This window comes from Leuresthes tenuis, unplaced genomic scaffold (assembly GCF_036924035.1).
Source record: "Leuresthes tenuis unplaced genomic scaffold, fLeuTen1.0.hap1 SCAF_14, whole genome shotgun sequence".
Taxonomy (NCBI): domain Eukaryota; kingdom Metazoa; phylum Chordata; class Actinopteri; order Atheriniformes; family Atherinopsidae; genus Leuresthes; species Leuresthes tenuis.
This window is the reverse complement of record NW_027325368.1, coordinates 17,389,387-17,409,658: the sequence shown is the minus strand read 5'-3', so window position 1 is coordinate 17,409,658 and position 20,272 is coordinate 17,389,387. Positions and strand designations below refer to the sequence as shown.

The 20,272-nt window shown below is 41.3% G+C and overlaps 2 protein-coding genes across 3 annotated transcripts; both read left to right on the top strand.

Annotated features, from left to right (window-relative positions):
- Positions 1-21: 21 nt before the first annotated feature.
- LOC140269310 (endophilin-A2-like) lies at positions 22-14,570 on the top strand. 2 transcript variants are annotated; one of them, XM_072364350.1, is made up of 9 exons: positions 22-257; positions 5,102-5,170; positions 5,304-5,520; positions 7,314-7,447; positions 7,652-7,810; positions 8,908-9,011; positions 10,122-10,258; positions 11,243-11,299; positions 11,996-14,570. In XM_072364350.1, the coding sequence occupies exons 1-9, from the start codon at positions 213-215 to the stop codon at positions 12,181-12,183; spliced, it is 1,110 nt and encodes a 369-aa protein (XP_072220451.1). In that variant the 5' UTR covers positions 22-212; the 3' UTR covers positions 12,184-14,570. The 2 variants fall into 2 exon arrangements, with proteins under 2 accessions (XP_072220451.1, XP_072220452.1); XM_072364351.1 differs by lacking the exon at positions 11,243-11,299 and having other exon boundaries at positions 24-257.
- Positions 14,571-14,755: 185 nt separating this feature from the next.
- Positions 14,756-19,302, top strand: stap2a (signal transducing adaptor family member 2a). The gene is made up of 11 exons (XM_072364349.1): positions 14,756-15,033; positions 15,858-15,929; positions 16,029-16,148; positions 16,237-16,293; positions 16,403-16,554; positions 16,641-16,772; positions 16,873-16,942; positions 17,286-17,388; positions 17,501-17,596; positions 17,674-17,802; positions 17,884-19,302. The coding sequence occupies exons 1-11, from the start codon at positions 14,788-14,790 to the stop codon at positions 17,937-17,939; spliced, it is 1,233 nt and encodes a 410-aa protein (XP_072220450.1). The 5' UTR covers positions 14,756-14,787; the 3' UTR covers positions 17,940-19,302.
- The last annotated feature ends 970 nt before the right edge of the window (positions 19,303-20,272 follow it).

Below are 20,272 nucleotides of genomic sequence, written 5' to 3'. Positions count from 1 at the left end.
TTTTTGCGTGTGTTTTGACCCACTTTATCCAGCTGCACGGGCCCTCCTACTTGAAGGCAGGAAACTGTGGTTGCCCAGCAAGTTTTTCACTTACGGTGCAAAGTTTGAAGGCGCGTTGCTTGGCTGTTGTTTTTGTCGTGTGTATTCGCAGCAGCTTGCTTCGTTCACAATTACCCGGATCGAGGACCAACTGGAGACACTGACGGTGCAACATGTCGGTCGCAGGAATAAAGAAGCAAATTTACAAAGCGACTCAGGTAAACGTGCGACTTATTTTGAAAAAGAAAATGTTAGCCAGTTTCTCACATAGCTCGCTGGCCTTCTCCATGGCTGCCTTTATTGCTTTAGCCTAAAGCTAGTCGGTTAAGCAAAGTGGAAGAAAAACTAAGAAAACTATTGAAAAAAAATCATTTTCCAGCTTTACAGTACGCTTTAGCTTGGTGTATACAACCATTTGGGGTTTAAAAGGGGCGACTGTAAAGTACGTTGCTGCCTGCGGATAACGTCAATGCAAACCCGTAAATTAGCCAATGCTAACCTTAGGTTTGTCTTAATTTAACAACGCAGTGTCTCCGCTAAATAACTGAAGCAGCGTTCATTTACATTGTGTGTTGGTTTCCTCAGCCTAAAGTTTTGTGCCTGTGAGGGTTTAATGTCATTGTTGTATGTGACAGTTGGGGTTTAGTTATGCCCCGTTCAGTTGTTTGGGGAAGCAGTAGGGTTACATATCTGAAGTAATAGCCATTGTTATTTCTTAGTAAGCAAAGACTAATTGACAAATTTATTAGCAATAACTTTTCCTTTTGGAGTATGTTTGTATGAAAACCTGAGGCACAAAACGCAGCCACCCACAATGAGCTGGAGGCTCAGATAAGCATGTAAAATATTCAAATAAACCGAAGGGACATTTTGTGAAGTCACCCAGTGCCAGATTGCAGATAAACAGCTGGATTCTGAAATTGAGTTGGGTTTTTTTTGAGCCAGGTTAATCTTGTATTTCTTTGAATACCAGTCAGATATTCATAAATATCTGCCTGTGAGGAAAGAATTGAACTGTTGGGTCTTGGGACACTTGAATGTCAAACCTGTCACCACAAACATGAAGTCAGGCAAGTCATGACCTGTAAAACCGGTGACCTATGTTTTGATGACTGCATCATTGCAGCAGGTGCTTTCTTTGGCAGAATCATTATCTAAGTGAGGTAATGCCTCCATGCTTAGTGGGTGTGTATCTAATTACTGGTATTGGAATGCTAATAGTCCGGACAAACCATCAAAACTAACCTCCAGGTTGTATGCATTTTTTTAATTTTTTTTGGTATTTGTTCTTCCCCCACAGTTGCTATTTAGGCGTGTCACTGGGGAAATCATAGAGCTAAATTTGATAGCTGCACTCCATGTAGGGAAGTCCCGCTGACTTACTGTAATGCTTAAACTGACACAAAATGGAACCAAGTCATCAACAAATGCACCTAGTAAAGCCCTGCTGTGAGAGGTCAAAGTAGGTAGCTTTACCAAAGGCCTGCCGAGTAGGCTCATATTTTGCCAGTACATCGGCAGTATTTGGGGGCACATGTCCTGTATTAGCTCTCTTAATACTTGGAACGGAGCACGTTGACGAATGTTGCCATGAAACTGATACTGACAATCTCTGACATGTTATATAGCTGCAAACAAATTGGTGATGCATCGAACATTAGTTGTTTTTTTCAACACATGCCTGGCCAAATAATAGTGATATTAGCTACAGTCAATATAGTCAATGTGGCAAATTTTGGGTGTAGATGGATAAGAGAGTTGCGTTAAAACAGGGCCTTTTTTTCTACTGCTGTAAAAGTTAAACATGAGGTTTTCACTTCATTAACATCCCCCGGCATTTCCTTGTTGAATGGGTTTAATTGTGGTATTACGGTAAAGTGCAAACCGACTGTATGTAGTTTTCACATAAAAAATGTAGCCGAGTTAATCAAGTACTAACTTGTAGTGCACCTTTCGACATAGGAACCGTTTAAAACGGTTCAAGCATTATAATGCTGTGACTTTAGTCCAACATGCGTTTTACGTTAACAAAAATGTTTTATCCAAAAAAAGTACTGAAATGAATGTACTCATGTCCCAGGGTAGGGGACAGCAACAATTCAATACTGGGGAAAATTAGATATTTAGGTTTATGTTTATTTCTATATATATATATAAACCTCGCGGGCCTGAGCAATCCCACGGCAGTTTTTCCAGGGAGTACATAGTCTGTTAATTATGATGGACAAACAGATATTTTTTTTTATTTTTTTGGCACTTTTTGAACCAGATTGGATTACCACAAAAAGTATAGGGATTTCACTGAGTTACGATGACAACAGTTGGTTCGTTAGTTCGTTAGCCAGATAGTCGAGCACCTTTCAATAATGAACAAACAGCCAGATAATTGTAGAGGTCTTGTTGGTATGAATTGAATTGAAAATTGGTGACATTTGTGAGCCCCCGAGAGTAGTGATAGCTGTTGCACACACCGATCATTTTGACCCCTCAAAGATGCATTTTTGTTCTTATTGTGGTGTCTATGGAGGATTATGTTCCAGTAGACTGAAATACAAAAAGGGGCATTTATGTATACACATTATTAATCAAGTCTGTGTGTTTACAACAGATTGCGGGGAACTAGGTTATCCTCAAAGAGGAATGCTTCTTCTTGAGCGGTTAGTCGTTGGAGTCCAGATCTTCCCCTCCCGTAGAGACTCTGTGGAATGCTGTTCTTGGCCAGAATCTCGGTCTGTTCGGAACGTTCCAGAGAAGCTTTTTTGAAGTTACTGTGGTCAGAGAAGGTTTTGCAAGTTGTTGCATCCAAGGGTTCACATAATGAGTAAAGTCACAAATCCTAGTTGTGTATTATCAGCCTGATCAGTCTGTTTGTCTGTACTTGTAATCTAAACGAGCGGGTGTAAATTGATGACCAATTAATGCAGAAAACTTGACATGCTTCCTTTTTCCACCGTGTTCATGCCAAAACTTTTGCTCGAGCTCTAAATACTTATTTTTCAGCGGGTGCTTGGAGAGGCCTCTTCATGTTTAATCCATCACAACTTGGCCAAGTCAGCACAATGTATAAACTAATGAGAGTGATTGATCTGTCTGGTCCAATGGTTTTATATGCCATTGGGGTGCTGACAGCTGTAATGATTTGAGCCAAAAAACGGTTTCCGCACACACTCGGTGAGTCTCAGTTTGGCCTGCCAGCAATATGAGAGAGAGAGAGAGACTAAACTAGAATCCATGTTGAATAAAATTACACATGGATGTGACTTTTATGTAGGAAACTTTGTGTGTCCTGTTGGAAAAACCTCTTTATGGAATTTAGGTTTGAAGTGCAGTGAAGTCTAGGAGTGAAGTCTTGGAATACAGGAATTCTTTTATTATTAAGTTTGGACATGGGTAGCAGAAAAGCATTAAAGCTCTGGTTTGAGCCTTTTTGACAAGTGTCGTGCTCTGCAAAAGTATCCTTCAGCACACCTTAATTCCACTATTTGATCAAGAGATTCTTATCAGTCGTTGACTTTGCTCGGGAGTTGGACTAAGTGTGAACAATACTGAGTGTATGCACCCACGTCATTGTGCTATCAAGCCACGGCAAGAGTATTTGAATAGTTGAACCCTGAGTGTTAAAACACTACTCACAGGATATAATTAAGAATTAATATAGTCTAAAATTAAAGGTCATTGGCCTTGATTGGGAACATTGCAATCTCTGGCATTAATATCTGGCCAGAAATTGGGTTTCATATTGCTTATATGCCCCTCCTTTCTGCTCCTGTAAATTTCCCAAAGCAATGCCATAAAGCATATAAAAGCCTGGATGCCTGGAGGTCATCCTTCAAAAGAGGAATTTGTCAGTGAAATTATGGCAGCAAAGACCTGGAATTAAAATGCATGTCGTCCACAGACAGGTTTATGGTAACATTTTTATTGTATGGAAACTTTTGTAATGAAACTGTTATATGTGGGCGGCGGCGTGACTCATAACGTGTTCGAGGGGGTCGCGCTTTTCACAGCTTTAATGTGGTCTCTAAAACACTCTTCCTCTTGTTCCCTTGATTTAAAACATTTGACTTGTGAGCCAGGGAATCAAGATAATAAAGGCCAGTCACAGGTGCGCTTTAACCATTCACCAAAAAAGCCAGTAATGAACTTAATTCTGAAACTTTAGGAGCACATTTTAAACATGAAGTCACTTTCTGGAATTTCCCTCGCAGAATAGACCTTTTATTGTTTCTGCTGAGGTTATCTCAACTAGCTAACATCTGACCCTCATCCATGATGCAGAGCAAAAGGCACTTTTCGCTGTCACGCTTTTATTTTTTGTATTTTTCCATCAAATGCAACAGCTGTGATACAGTTTCACAAACTATACACTCTAAAGAGCTTATCACAACTGTGGTTTGTAACATTGCCACTAACTGGCAGCATGATTTATTTTATTTTTATAGGAATAATGCTTGACTTGAGTGTCTGAACTGAGTTATCCTCCGAAGCTATAGATGCATTATTTAAGAACATAAACTAACTTTATCTTAGGTTGATAACTACAATAATTATAATTAGAACTATAATTGTGCATTCGTATGTTTTTTGCAATGTTGCCCTCTTGACATTATTTTCATTTAGATTGCAGCTTGAAAGTTAGGTCTTGACTTTGTCAAATATAACTGACTAATACCTGCTGCTTTGTCGGCATTAGTGAGTAGTTGGAATGAGTTTGTCTCATAAATACAGATCGTAGCACATTTTTATCCAGTAAAAGTGTGCATAACTGTGTCAAAGTTCTGTACCCTTTGCATATGCACACTTGGCAGCAAAAGCCACTTATTTTGTTGTTTAAAATTACCTCTATTTAGCCAAAAACCCTTTAAAATGTCTACATTGTGCTTTATCTGTTGATAAGCCTTGAGGAAAATGGGAACCATTTTTGTTTTGTGTTTGTATAATTCAGAAAAATCTAACAATATCTTAAGTTATGTTAATGGCACAATGTTGCAAGCCTTGTAAGTTTTCTTTTATTAGGGCCAGTAAGTATGCTAAGTTCGCTCTTCTTTCCTTATGCTCACAGATGGTGAGTGAGAAGGTTGGAGGTGCAGAGGGAACCAAATTGGATGAAGACTTCAGGGATCTCGAAAGGGTATTTAATAAATTTTTAACATGATATTTATTGTTCATGTGTTAAATATCAATGCCTTTTACTGTGAATTAATGCTTTCTTAATTAATTAATGGTTTCTTTTACTCAAACTGTCTCTGATTATGTGCCACCAGAAAGCAGATGTTACTAGCAAAGCAGTTGTGGAGGTCATCAGCAAGACATCAGAGTACCTCCAGCCCAACCCGGCAACGAGAGCCAAGCTTTCCATGCTCAACACAGTGTCCAAAATCCGTGGGCAGGTGAAGAGTCCAGGATACCCGCAGCCAGAGGGTCTGCTGGGGGAGAGTATGACCAAGTATGGACGGGACATGGGCGAAGACACCAACTTCGGTAAAAAAAAACTAAAAAAAAACACAGTTTATGCAGAGAAACTATGAAAAATACAGTTTTGGAGAAAGTTTGCATGATGGTGGCAATCACAAGACGGTTTAAACCGCTGATTCTGCCTCAGATAACCCATTTTCCCCGTAAAGCCCTCTGAGTGTTTATTTATCCGTGCACTCACTGCAACCTGCCCCCATCTTTCGCTCCATGTTTGTGTACAAACTGGTGAGCTACAGCCTTGGTTTTACTTGGTTTGACAACTTTTATGCATTTTCAACACATGGCGAATCATCGTATAAACACAGACAGCATTAACAAAGCTATTTCTTAATGACTGTAGCTATATAGAGAGGTCACGGATAATTTATACACAATCCTTAGATTTCTCAAATTAATAAAATAAGAGCAAGTCACCAAAATCATTGAATTGGTGGGAGACTGTGCAGTCACAGGGTTACGGCAGACCACATAATGCGTTCCAGGAACATGTGACACTACTCCAAACAATCCTGCGTTCAATTTCACTACAAAACAAAAGGCAGCACTCGTGTCATTATGGTATAATTACCGTTTGATGATGAATGCTTATTTCTTATGATTATTTTAGTTTTTCTTTTTTTGGAGCAGTTGCGGCCCAGTAACAGATGCTTCACAGCCCTGTGGTTGTGGACTCCTACAGAACAACAAAATGGAAAGAATGAGCAGCCCGCAGGACAAAGCTTTAATCTTGCTGCCATGGTGTGTTTTATTAACTTGATGTGTTGTTCTCATTTAGATTTTATTTTAGGTGGTTACTTATTTTAAATCGTAACAAGAAGTGTTTTAAGCTCGAAGCTGTTTCTGATAACGATAAAACAGGCTGCTGCAGTTTAAGAGCGACAGGATGCACATTATGCCTGACACTAAATCAGCTGCTGCCAAGTCATGATACCTTCTTATCTCATTTTTTAGCACTTACGTTAGTAAATAATGCTCCCTGGTAAACTAAAGGCTTCAGATACACCGTGTGATCGGTGAACTTTGTCGGTAAATTCTGCTTCTATCGATTGGTGATCAGCTTTAAAAATCCTGATGAAAGCATGCTTAGTAATTCTGTCGGACAATTTTTGTGTTTCTAAAACCAGTGACGGTTAATGTGTAATCTACATTTCAGTCATTGTTTTAGAGCAGGGATTTACAAAGTCTGAGACGGTAAGCCTTCCATCAGATGACATTAGGAAAAATGGCACCACACTAGCATTCCCCTTTTTTCTCAATTCCCGGATGCCTAAAGCATCATGTAAAGAGCTGTTTAATCCAACACGCAGTTAGCAGGTGAGCAGAGGTAACCACAGAAATTATCCAGAAGCATAAATATGCTGCACTTTCTGACTTTGTTAGAATAGTCACCTTGCTTCAGAACTAATGGTGAATAAACTGTACTTGTATAGCGCTTTTCTGGTCTACTTGATCACCCAAATCCCCTTTACACTACAAGCTACATTCACCCACTCACACACACATACAGCGCATTTTAGTCTCTACTGTGTTCCCTATTACACATGTTCACACAGCAATGGACGCATCGGAGGCAACGTGGGGTTCAGCGCCTTGCCCCAGGGATCGGTCTGGTGACCTTCTGATCGGCATAGCACCGCTCTTCCTCCTGAGCTACTAAGGAGCCCTTGTAATCAGAGCTCATCGACCACATCACAAACATTTAAGTTTTTTTGTGATGGCTGATATAGATCTGATTTATTATTGCTATAGCTCACGTTTACCAAACTTCCAGTTGTGGTGTTTTTGTGCTTCCTCTTCAGGTGGGGCTCTTGTAGATGTTGGAGAGGCAATGAAGAGGATGGCAGAGGTCAAAGACTCCCTGGATATTGATGTGAAGCAGAATTTCATTGACCCACTACAGGCAGTCGCTGAGAAGGATATCAAAGACATTCAGGTACGATCGAAGAGATGATATACTTCTGCATGTACGGGCTTCCCATTGACCAGTGAGCTAGCTTAGTTAGCTGCACTAGTATTGAAAAGCCTCAGCACTCCAGATTCCCAGCAGAGAAGATGAACGCATATGATTAGCTCACACTTGTGAAAATACTTTGATGTTTATTCTGTCTTCCCCAATCGTATGTCTTTGAATCTCCAGCACCACCTGAAAAAGTTGGAGGGCCGCCGTCTTGATTACGATTATAAAAAGAAACGTCAAGGTAAAATCTCAGATGAGGAGATCAGACAGGCCCTGGAGAAGTTCCATGAGTCCAAAGAGCTGGCTGAGAGCTCCATGCATAACCTGCTGGAAACCGATGTGAGTTTGTAGAAATCTTGACCCGAATCTTCTCACATACAAGGTAACGCAAAGTTAACAAGATACCAAAAAGAAAGGAGCTCCATTTACTTTGTGTATCGATCACAGTGGGGCCTAATATTTCCTTAAAAACTTGACTTTATCACAAGCTTGAAACAATAGAAAAGTACATTTATCGTAAAATGGGTTGGGCACACACTGACAAAGTCAATCAGTCTGAAATATGTATCCTCCAATAGTGTAAAGAAAGAGCTGTTGTTCACTGCTTCACTTCTTTTTTTTAAAAAAGGAAGTGGCACTGATCTATTAGATGGTGCCAACATGGAACTCGACACATTTATCAGTCAACACTTTTTCGTGTGTTCTATAATGAATAGACTGTTCAGTCAATAAAAGTGCCAAACTACTTCAATCAATATTCCTGACATTGTCATAATCTTGGAAGGCAAAACATAAAATAGTATGTATATTTTTTGATTCAGTACAACAAGTATAACGCGTTTAAAATAAATAAAAGTGGACAAGCCATTTCTGAATTATTCTGCCCATGACTTTCTAAGAAGACTGTTTGACATTATTTCTGTAACCTTAGTTCTCAATGTTATTATCAGTGAATAAAAGCACTTATGGCAGCACAGAGGAATTATCATATTCTCTAATTATGTGTTAATACAGTGCATTCATTTTATACCCTTAAACTCTTAAAATTATGCAACCTCAAATGACTTTGTTTGGTTGACAAACTAACTCAGAAATACAAAATTTCTCTTAATTTTTCATGGCTCTTTGAGTGTCTCTGACAAAATGCTGGCAGGTCTTTAAGGACTGTATATGTCAGCTAGCGTCCTTTGTCTTTTTTTGTTTTGTTTTTTTTCACAGTGACTTGCAGTAGCTTGAGCCTGTCAGACCTGTTTGCTCTGGTATTTTTGGTTTTCAGGGCAGTTCCAAAGCTTTTTAAAGGAAGCCATGGTGGTTTCTGCCATGATAAACAAATGTGGTTCATTTAAAAAGGAAACTTCACTGATTAAATGAGGAACCAGAGCTGTTTCTGTGTTTGATAACGGTGTAAAATAGTGTTTCTGTTTGTGCACATGTAGGTGGAGCAGGTGAGTCAGCTGTCTTCCTTTGTGGAGTCCATGCTGCAGTACCACAGGCAGGCTACACAGATCCTGGAAGAGCTTACTGACAGATTGAAAGAAAGGTCAGCACTTATACTGTTTTAGGAAATTGTTCTTTTGAAGCTGTCTGTGTTGGCTCATCAGTATGGATTTCTATGTAATAAATGCAAATCAGCTGCTGACACTATGCAGAAATCACTTCTATTTACAAAATACTAGGGCTGGGCACATTAACGCATTATTTTTAATTAATTAATTATCGCCGACAATTAATTGTCTCCCATTAACGCAGTTTTATTAACGTTTATTTTTATTGTAAACATATGTTGCGTACTGGCTTTTATTTTGAAAAAGTCCATCGTGAGCGAGCCCAGTACGTTGCTTACTGCTGCGACGCTCACAGGAAACGGTCAGAAAAGAAAAGAATGACGGATGAAGCGGGCTAAACAAACATGGAGATGGTTACTAAACTTTTACACGGCCATTTTCATGTAAAAGTTCTTCCAGACGGTGCATTCGACAGAGCCAAAGTTATTTGTAAGCGCTGCAACGATGAATTGTCTTATCACCGGAGTACTTCGATCATATGACTGTACAGTTCCAATAAAAGTGCATTATATGCTACTTTTGAATTCATTATATGGATTTTGCGTAGAACAATGTGATTAATCACAGGAAATCATGTGATTAACGCAGTGAAAGAATTTAATATTTGCCCAGCCCTACAAAATACTATACATTTTTTCAATTTTTTTAGAGTCTGTTATTCCCAGGTTTAGAATATCAGTTTCATTTGATTGGCTTTTGACCATCTTCATCAAGTTTATAGCGCTAAAGCTGTAGTAGATAAGATAATCAATTCGTTTTGGGGTTTTTTCATCCCAAAATCAAATGTGCCTATTTCCAGCTCACCTGTTGGGACTAATTATCAATCTAGATTCCTTTGGAGATTTCAATTATGAGGGCGCTTTTCTGTCTAGAAGCTTAATGTAATGTAGCTGGACAGTATTAGAAATCATCAGAAATTAGATGATGCTATGTGTGTGCGTGTGTGTGTGTATGTATATATGAGGGAACTGCCTGATGGCTGATATCTGTAAAACTTATGTTCATTTGATTGTCTACTTCACTTGCCCCATATTTGTATTGCAGTGAGATCAAAGTTGGAAGGATTTTATTTTGATTCTCTGCAGGGTAGATGAGGCTCAGTCTCGCCCAAGGCGTGAATATACACCTAAACCCAGACCATCCTTTGACTACGGAGAGTTGGCACAATCGAACGGAGGATATGCACCTGCCGCTACAAACCTTCCACCAGCTTACTCTGCTGGTAAAATGACTCTTGTGTACTTTACTAGAGTGATTTAGGCTTGACTGATATGTCTGACTACAAGGGATGGTTGGACCATGCAACTACATCCAGTTTGACTGGTTAAGGTTTGGGGTTCATAGGCGTGGCTCCCAAAGTGACATGGTAAGCTACTTGGTTGTGGGCAAAGTCCAACTCCACCTTCTTGCATATCGCAGTGAAAAACTGCAGTAAGTATCTTTAGCAATCGTGTTTGAAAACGCATACTGTGATCCTGAAAAATGTGTTACCATTTCAGAAGGGTCAAATTACGTCTCCATGAAGTAAACAAAATAACTAAAGGGCTGAACACAGTTCTTCACAAAGCTGTGGGCTGCTCTTAGTTGCGTTGGTGCTGTTTTTGGTTCTTAGACTTTGCTCTGCTGTGGAAAAGACGGGTCAAACTAATCAAAGACCTGTTTTGTGTTGGACTGAAACTTCTGATAAATCTTAAGAATCTTTAGATGAAGGTTGTTTATTGCAGCTGTTTTTTTTCAACTTCACGTCTGTCCATTTGTGTTTAAAAAGTAGTTGTCTGCTAAGAGCACAGCAGCCACATGCCTCCACTGAGGTGTAAAAACTATTGAACCTGGGTTAGAAACTGTCCAATGCATTATTAAAACCTGCAAGAACAGTGGTGTACCATCATCTTCAAGAGAGAAATTCTTGAACAATTGTGATCGGAGTTCAGTTAAACATTTTGTAGAATCAAATGGAAAGAAAATAGATATTATAACACATGGCAGAACGTTCCAACTCTTTTGTGTTGGAACGGTTGGGGTGTGCAATGCCACAGTGAATGTGTGCTGTAATCAAAGCTAAAGGCGGTCCAGGGAAATATTAGCGTGTGATTTATATATTTATTTTTGTGTACATGTGCAAATGCCCAGTCCAGAAAGTACAGACATGTGTGCAGGTGCAAGGCATCCTTCTGACAGATGTCTCTCCTTCTGTAACATTAACCAGCCCCAGCACAATATCCAGCTGCATCCTTCAAAAGAGCCTCCTACAAGAGCAGAGCGCGTGAGTGGGCAGATGAAGACTGCGTGTCACTTACATAAGTAGACGGTTTTAGTGTTTTCATCCAGTCTGTTGCACGCGTTGTGTGCCAGAGAGGTTGGAGACATGTCTCTGATTAAGTATTTTACTAACATTGCTGAACGGTGTTTGTGTCCATTCTGTCCATTTTAACAAGTGAGAACATAATGGGGAACATAGAGTTTGACTCCTTCTGTCTGACAGTGGCTGTGGATATATGGAATCATCAGCAAACCGCAGTAGATCATTGTTTTAACTGCTCAATGAATGGGACAACTATTCGTTTAATGCCTGCGGTGTCATGGTTTGGCTGAGTTGTATGTATCTTACAGCCTGTTTTACTGAGCTCTGAAACTTCTGGACCTCGAGAACAATCAAGAGAAATGAAACCTTGAACTTAAACATTATGATTGGAGGGATGAACATAAGCACTTTAATTTGAATCTTGAGCTTCAGAAGGATTCTTGATTATCCAACTAATAACTAACCTATGAGTCATGATATTTCACATTTCCAGTTTTAATGACTTAGGTTGGTGGTCTTTTCCTGACTTCCATCAGAAATTGTACTAGTGTCATCTGGTGTCCCATTAAAACCTTTAAAAAGAGTGTATACTAACCTTGCTGAAGAGGAAGTGTTTTTTTGTGTGTGTCACCACTTCTGTTTTATCTCTTTCTGCAGCTGAGGCGTCCTGTAAAGCCCTGTATGACTTTGAACCAGAGAATGACGGCGAGCTTGGCTTCCGCGAGGGTGACGTCATCACCTTAGTCAGTCAAATCGATGAAAACTGGTATGAAGGAGCACTTCGTGGAAAAACTGGATATTTTCCCACCAACTATGTGGACGTGATGGTGCCCCTGTCACACTAAAACCATCAAGGCCAGAGGGAAGCATCCGGATGAATTGAAAAAAGGGGATAATGCAGGATAAATGCCAACCAACAGATTTATTTTTCTTTAATGTAATGAGAGAGTAAACAACAAAGGACATGACCAGATTTTTTTTTTTGTAGAAGACACTTTTCTATTCTGTCAAGATTGAATGCATTTGTACTAGTAAGACAAATAAGGACAACAGGATGCTCGAATAGGAAAAAGGATGATATGATATTTGAGTGTTTTTACCATATCTTAAGTCTTCATAATCCTCCTCTTTGCACCTATGCACTTTGTACACTACACCTCTATCGCCAAAGCTAAGAGAAAATGGCTTCTGTTGGACCTGTGCAAAAGTATCCAAGAAGTGGAACTACTCTGTTTTTCATACATTATTCTCTTCAGAATGTAACAAAACTTGGTCTGTACCTTGTTGATAATGGAACTACACACCTACATTTAGTTTTTTTTTTAATTTAACACTCCCTCATGTTTGAACCTCTGCAGGCTTTCAGTACTGTTGTAATGGACATGCGGCAGTCAGTAGGGGAGACTTTGACCTTTGCAGATGTTTGAGGCTATCCTCCACTGCCATCTGGTGGTACTGTGCATGGAATCATTCTTAGCCTTTTGTTTGTGCGGTACTGTCATGATCTCTGTCAATTCTCTCTTTTATAAGTGCATGTTGAGTGGTTTCTGACAGGTTTACGGATGGGTGAAGCCTGTCAGTAGATGTCTGACTTCTGTTTAATGTTTTGTAAATGCACTTTTGCCATAATCAGCTATGTCGGCATCAGCAAAAGGTTTTGAAGTTCCAGTAAGTGTATGGATGTTCCATGAATACGGAACGTTAATGTTACATTTATCACCCTACCTGTTGTTGTCAGTGAGCAGACGTACCTATACCTTTAGATTTGTTTTAAATGGCGCTCCTCTCTCATGTCTCTAAGCAAACTTTTACTCAGATTCCCAAATTGTTGTAATGCATCATGAAACGTGGGTGCATGTCATTCAGCCTGACGCACATATCTAAGTTAAACAGCTGACGTTGCAGGCGGTCATCCTCTTAGCCCAGCCCAAATATTGAGCAGCGTTGCACCAAGGCCAGCAACACGCTGTCCTTTCTTTTTCTTTTTTTTCCTCGGGCTCGTTTGATGCTGCTGGCAGTGTCGCTGACAATATTTTCAAGGCTTGTCCATGAATTTCCAATCTGTGATGTGCTCTCCCCGCTCAGTGCTGGGTAGGCATGGCTTTGGTTTGGAGCATGGGAATTGATGTGATGTGTTGCTTGGCATTGTTGTACCTGCCTCCGTTTTAAGGCAAAAACTGTTCGCTAGACGTGAAGGAGAACGCCGTCTCCCAGCGATTGTGTACTGAATTTCTAGATAATGAGGGAGGTCTGAACACAATGGCAGGTTTCTGTTCCAATTAAGCCTATTTCAAGCAAACTCTAGACTGTCACGGTTTTTGTTGTTCACTAAAATGCAAACTTTCTCCTCTTGTCATGATCCCCTTGTTAGACCGCCCCTCGCCCCACTCATCGCTGCCATCTCTATTTAAAGTATGAGTGGAACAGACAGGTCTTTTCAGTGGGGAAGGGCACACAGCAGTGGATTATGCCCTCCCCCACTACTCTTTATTCACCACCTGCCCCTGTACCCCTGCCCCCTTTCTCATTATCTGCCCCATCCCAAGCCCTTGGTGCCTTTGAGGCTCAGTCTCCTTGTCCATGCTTGGAATAATATCCTCATTGCTATCCTAATATGTACCTCTTAATGTTATCTTTGCATGTCTTTTATTGTTCTTGATATGTTTAGGACCCAGGCTGTGCTGTGTAATAACTATGGCTCAGGTGTGGGTTTACATGCCTCATTACACGAAGTCAAATGACCTCAGCTTGAGTAAGGAGGAGGGTCAGTGGCTCAAGTTGAGCTATTATGCATCTTGTATAATATTGATGACAAATGACGTTATGGGACAAAGGGCTAAAATCCATTTTTGTGGGCTGCTGCAGTCACAACTGAAAGAGTTGTTTGAGTGCTGCAGCTGTCATTTGTGACACTAAATTAAGTCAGTTTTTCTATGTTGATGAAGTATTAACAGCCTTAAAGCTTTAATTCGTAATGCACATTTTTAATGGCAATTTTCTGTGAGAAATGTAACTCTTGCATGTCTTTGTTAAAGCCTTTTTCTAATGCCTTACCTTGTTTTTGCGACTGTGACACTATGGGAAGACTAAATGTGGGATTATCCTGGATTATCTTTAGGATATATGGATTACCTCTTTTCTCAGTGTAATCTTCTGTATTGTATGTTTTATTGTTTATGAATGGATACAATTATTTTTTTCTTCAATAAATGTTAAGAATTTGTCTCTTTAATGAGTTTACAGACCTTTTTTTTAAGTATTATGATATTGCATGTACGGGGATTCAGAAATGATGCCAGGAGCATCTCTCGATTACATATACCACACCTTGTTTTTATTTATTTTCTATTCACTGGCATTTATTATGTAAACATATCTATACTTGAGACTTCACTCCCCAGCCATCAGGGGTTTTTTTTTTTTTTCTATTTGGTGTGCCACCCATCTGCATGACCCCCAGACACAGCAGGCTGCAGCAGCCAGCTGTAGGATTACTGCCACAGCTCTGGCTCATCGGGGAAGGCGTGTCAGTCCCCGAATTACTCAGCGCCCCTTTGTCCTCAGTCGGTGCCCAGCCAGCGACACTCATGGCGGCTGCACCCGTCAGGCAGCGCTCCGGTTCGGGGGGGCCCCGGGCGCAGCTCCCGCCCTGTTACTATGAGGGCTACCTGGAGAAGCGAGGACCGAAAGAAAAGGTAGGTCCGCCCGCTGCTAATCAGCTGTCATATCAGTGCATGCCGGCGGACTGTGTCCGTGTGAATGTTTACGCGCCGCGCACCGGCTGATCCACCATTCCCAGATAGCTGTCAACTTCCTCATTGTGCCAGAATGGGCGAGGCGAAACTGAACCCTGGTGCTGGTGGATTATTGGTCTCTCTTTAACTAAGAACGCGGTTAGATTTAAGACAGGAAAGACGTGCAGCAAATTTATGAACTGATCACAACACGGGCTTTGGAGCGAGGAATCCCGACTGATGTCGAAACGTCGCGTGTAATATCATCATCATCATATCATCAGTAAAGCTGTGTCTGATGAGCGATGCCTGATTGTTTCTCGCACTAACAGGGCATCATCCGCGTGTCGGAAAAAGAATGCCTACCAAACATTTCGATCAGTCGGAATGTAAAGTCTTGACATATTATGACGGCAGGATCCCTGAAATGTTTTTTTTCCAAGACTGCAAATACTATAAGTTACCATGCTGTGGCTCAAGGTGTCTTTTGCCTTTTGGTTGGTTGTCTGTTTGGTGATAAGGACTGGGACGGTCTCTCCCTCAGGTCTATATATCACTCAATAGGCTCATTTTAATGCCATATGGACATGTAATGTGAGCATGGCTCAGGTGCAGGGTATTGCAGTGCTCCATGGTCCCAGACTGACAGCAGCTGAGGCTCACTCACTATCCATCTCTTGGGACAGGAAATGCTCATTACACAGATGTGGGGAAAACAGCACCGGTGTTACAACAGCAGCGCATCCCCATGTTTGCTTATGTGTTTGTTCATCTGTGTGTGACAGGCATCCAGGCGGCTGTGGGCTTGTCTTTGTGGAAATTCTTTATATTTCTTCAGTAATGCCAAAGACACTCATGTAAGTCTCTGATCGTGCATCCTCTTGCTTGTCTTTGTGCACTGCCGTGTGCTGACACTGAAACATGTTTGCGTGTGCATGTGTGTGTGTGTTCAACAGTACGTGGAGAAGCTGGACCTCAATGGGTTTGTGTCCCTGAAGGATGACTGCAGCCGGGATAGAAACCTGGAAGCAGCCAGACTCATCCTCCGCATGAAGGATGGAGAAACCAAACTCACAGTAGGCTGCTTAGTTCACACACTGAAACACAAACGCATACCATTTTACACATCTTTACAATAGTTTAAATTATTGTTGTCTTTTCTAGGCACCAAACTTAGAGTCCCGGGAGCTGTGGAAAGGTTTCCTCTACTCTGTCACAGATGTGAATATCAGTCTTTTGTACTGGGTCTTTTCTGCACTTGCATCCTTGTGCCAGCCTCTCTTGTCTCTCGTGATTTCTTACAAATATTTTCTTTTCTGTCAAATCCCAGCTGAATGTGCCATCCTGTCTCACGCTGCTGCCAGGGCAGCTACAAATGCTAAGGGAGGTGGTGGACAAGGAAAGATCCAGACGGAGAACTCGCAACCCTTCACGAGCGCCTCCTTCACCTCTGTCTGTCCCTTTGGTGGGAGAGATTCCAGCGTGAGTTCTCCTCTGCGCAGCACTCAGAAGATGCACCACGGCCCTTTTAGCAGTGCCTGAATTAAGGTCTTCTGCTTGACCCGCAGGTGTTTTCGTCCGGTGTCCCGAACCGAGGCCGAAGTCCTTTTAGAGAGACACCCAGACTGTGGCAACATGTTGCTCCGTCCAGGCAGAGATGGCTGCTCATTGGCTGTTACTACCCGACAGGACCTCAATGGGTAAACACCTGCTGAATATCTGCTCACCGCCGTGTGAAGAAAAAAAATCACTGACACTGCAGCTGCTTAAACAGCTGTTTGCTTCTGCTTTTGGCTCCAGGTCAGTGTTCAGACATTACAGAGTCACTCAGCGGGACCAAGGTGGTTATATCATTGATGTGGAAAATCCTGTAAGTGCAATGTAGATGCAGTTTTTCACCGTCTTTTAACAAATTCTACAAATGAAAAGTCAAATATTTGATGTTGCGAACTGCTAAAGAGCTGTTTCTTCTGTGAAAAACCCATTTTAGTCTATAGCTGTCCTCAGGCTTATAATTACATATTTGTCATACATTTGCATGTTTACATTTTGTCATGTATCTACTTTATTAGCTTTCCAAATTCAGAAGTTTTTCCATTACTACTCTTATAACTCAAGAAAAGAACTACGAAGCATGTCAATTACAAATCTGAGCACTGGGATGCATTACACCGTCAAAATCGGGCCGATGATGAATAGATTTCCTTTTACAGATTCCCTGTGCTACACTACATGAGGTCATTGATGCCTTGGTAGAAAAGACAGCAGGCACTCTTCAGCCTTTCCTACTGGAGGAACCGTATGAGGAAAATATCAGTGAGGAAACACAGGAATATGCAACATTATTCTTTTATCTATTTTTGCCTTTTTTATGACTTGTACAAGTCATCTATGGGGCTCACCTTGTTGGATTTGTTTGTGTTGCCAGCGTATGTTTCTGCTAACGATGAAAATGGTGAAAAGATCCTCCACACTGCCCCTTCCAGCCCCCTGCCCAAGGCCCCTGCTCTACCTCCAAAACAAGGTTCGTCTTGGTCCCGTAAAACCACACTCGGTGAAAAACAGACAGCAGAAATAACCACTGCTCTTACTCACGCTCAGATCGATGGTGCAGCAGCCCCCTGTCCAGGTCTCCTGCCGCCGACCGTCGTATCCTGACCTCATCAGTGCCGGCCTCGCCCACCAACCCAATGAGAAGACTCATCCACTCCCCTTCACCTCTCACACAAAGTAAGATTATGCTTCACCCTCATCTGTGGCAGTCTATTCCCTTCTGTTGTAGCTCAAAGCATTTCTTCTGTCGCTCTACAGCCCTAAATGAGGAACTCAAAATGACCCTGGAGAGGAGACGAGCCAGTCAGGAGTGATTTGGAGAGGCCTCCTGTCACAGAATCCTCAATCTCCGGAGCCAAACCTCTACACACTACAGCTTCAGTATGTTCCCATCCTGTGCCTTCTAGGTGGAAGACAAGCAACTACAAAACCACCACCCTCTCTTAGCAACTTAAGAAGTGTCTGGTGTCCTTTTCTGTCTCAGTATTATTTGTTGGAATGTGAATGTGAATAGACTCTGATTAGCTCCTCAAAGCAAGAGTGGTTGGGTAACTCATGCAATTTGCTTCATGCAATTTCATAAGATGGTGCCTGCCATGTTTAAATGACGAACCCACTTGTGCTTTGTCCACTTGCATAAAGGTGTTTACAAACTGCCTCTCAACAATAATAGTGCCACAACAAAATCCAGCCAGCATAAACTGCAAAAAAAACCAAATCAACTTCACTGACAGTTGAAAACCTATCGGAGAAGCACTGGAGAGCATCACAGACCACCAGCTGAGCCCAATGTTTTCCTGACTGAGCCCACTCTCTGGGTGGTGAGCTGCTGATGTTTATGCTTCAACACTGAAAGCAAACTACCGACTGCCAAGATCAACACACCAGAGCGACAACTTCTCACCTGAGACGTTTGATCCGCCCTGAAAGTAAAAATAATCAGGGCATGCTCTGGTTCCAGCTCACACATTCTCATCCATTCCACCACTTGTAACATGATTGGGGGGTGGGGGGGGAAGATTTTTGAAAATCTGAATAGAAGTGAGCTGACAAGAAACTGAAAACTGCACAATCTCTGCCTGTTGCTCGGAGCAATATCAGCTGTTGGTAAGCAACTGTTAACGTATTGTTGATTCCAGGACGACGACAACGTTGCTTATTTAACACTCAACTTTAACTGTATTGTGGGTGCATATTTTTAAGTGTTTTACTTGCTCTCTGCTTCTGTACATGTGCTATTGTGTGGTGCTATGACTCATGACCCAGACCTGCCTGAAAAGTCCAGCTGATTTGTGATCCTCCTCAAGAGAACCACTTCACTGTATTTGTATGTGAAGGTGCCCTCGAGTGAAATAGCAATGGAAATGTAAGTGTAAGGTGAACTATTTCATGTTGTGGCGTTAACCTGACTTTTTACAGTATTATACCACAAATCTCTACCGTAATTTAACGATTAAAGATCGGAGGGTGCTTTAAACAAATATTGTTCCTAAGCTCATATCTGACATTTCCGCCTTTTGGCCTGTCCCATCAAACTGTGAACAAACGACTCATAAGTGTCTTCTTACAATGAACAGTTTATTGAATGTTTGTACAAGATGTGTTGTGTGTTAACTTGATCGCTATCCAAGAATAGTGTTTTATAGAAATCGAGGGCATTAAATTCTTTTGCATGGATTCTTTGTGCGTTATTGTGAGTCAATAGCGTGTGCATTCTCAGAAGTGTTGTTTCCCATGCCAACTGTGTAAAATGGAGGCATTACATAATGTCTCGGATGCCCAAGATTTAGATAGGGAACAAAACAAGAGAGAAAGGAAGAGTAAGTTTAAACCATTTCTTCCCTTGATCATCATGGGAAATGTGAGCTCACTGGAAGAAAGCATGGATGAGCTCGGATCTCTGACGAGGATGTAGTGGGAGCATCCTGAAAGCAATATTAATTGTTTCAACGCAACAAGACGGCAACTTTAACACTTCTCTACCTGGCTTTCAGGCTATATGGGCAGATAGAGACCACGGTCAGAGAGGTAACAGAAAGAGAGGAGGGATTGGAGTGCTTGGTTACAACAGATGGTGTGAATCTGGACATGTTACTGTAAAATACCATCTCTGCAGTGTGGATGTTGAACTACACATAGAGTTCACCTGTGTTACCTGCTGATGATGTGTGTGACATCCCTTAGCTCTTAAAATCTAACAGCCCACTGTAATGAACTGAAGGGTCCAACAGCTGTGGTTTTAAAAGTAAAGGTAGTCAAAGGGCTATTTGGACATGTTTTTTTTTGTTTTTGTTTTTTTTCATATTCTTTTTTGCATGATGACAAATGTTTTAATTGGGTGACTGGTCTGGGCATCGTCTGTATGGCTGGATATGTTGCTCCAAAATCGGCATATGATACTGCAATGGTGTTAACCTCACAGGTGTGCAAGTTCCCCTGCATCAGAGATGCCGGTTTTTATACTGTGGGCTGAGAACGAGTCTGATGATCACTGCTGTTCAGCCTGGAGAGGAAACATTTCCAGGATCCAAACTTTGCTCATTCAGACCATTAGGAAGTTTTTGACTTTAAGTTCAAATGCAATGAGCTTGGTCCCACAGAAGTTAGAGGCATTGATGAAATTGGCTTGTGTGCTTTTCCTAACATT

Excerpts from the sequence above, each read along its gene's own strand:
- LOC140269310 (XM_072364350.1), top strand. The coding sequence starts at position 213 with ATGTCGGTCGCAGGAATAAAGAAGCAAATTTACAAAGCGACTCAG. Across the intron at positions 5,521-7,313 it reads GGGCGAAGACACCAACTTCG|GTGGGGCTCTTGTAGATGTT; the intron begins GTAAAAAAAAAC and ends CTTCCTCTTCAG. Across the intron at positions 10,259-11,242 it reads TCCACCAGCTTACTCTGCTG|CCCCAGCACAATATCCAGCT; the intron begins GTAAAATGACTC and ends AACATTAACCAG.
- stap2a (XM_072364349.1), top strand. The coding sequence starts at position 14,788 with ATGACCCCCAGACACAGCAGGCTGCAGCAGCCAGCTGTAGGATTACTG. Across the intron at positions 16,294-16,402 it reads TCCTCTACTCTGTCACAGAT|CTGAATGTGCCATCCTGTCT; the intron begins GTGAATATCAGT and ends GTCAAATCCCAG. Across the intron at positions 17,597-17,673 it reads TGCTCTACCTCCAAAACAAG|ATCGATGGTGCAGCAGCCCC; the intron begins GTTCGTCTTGGT and ends ACTCACGCTCAG.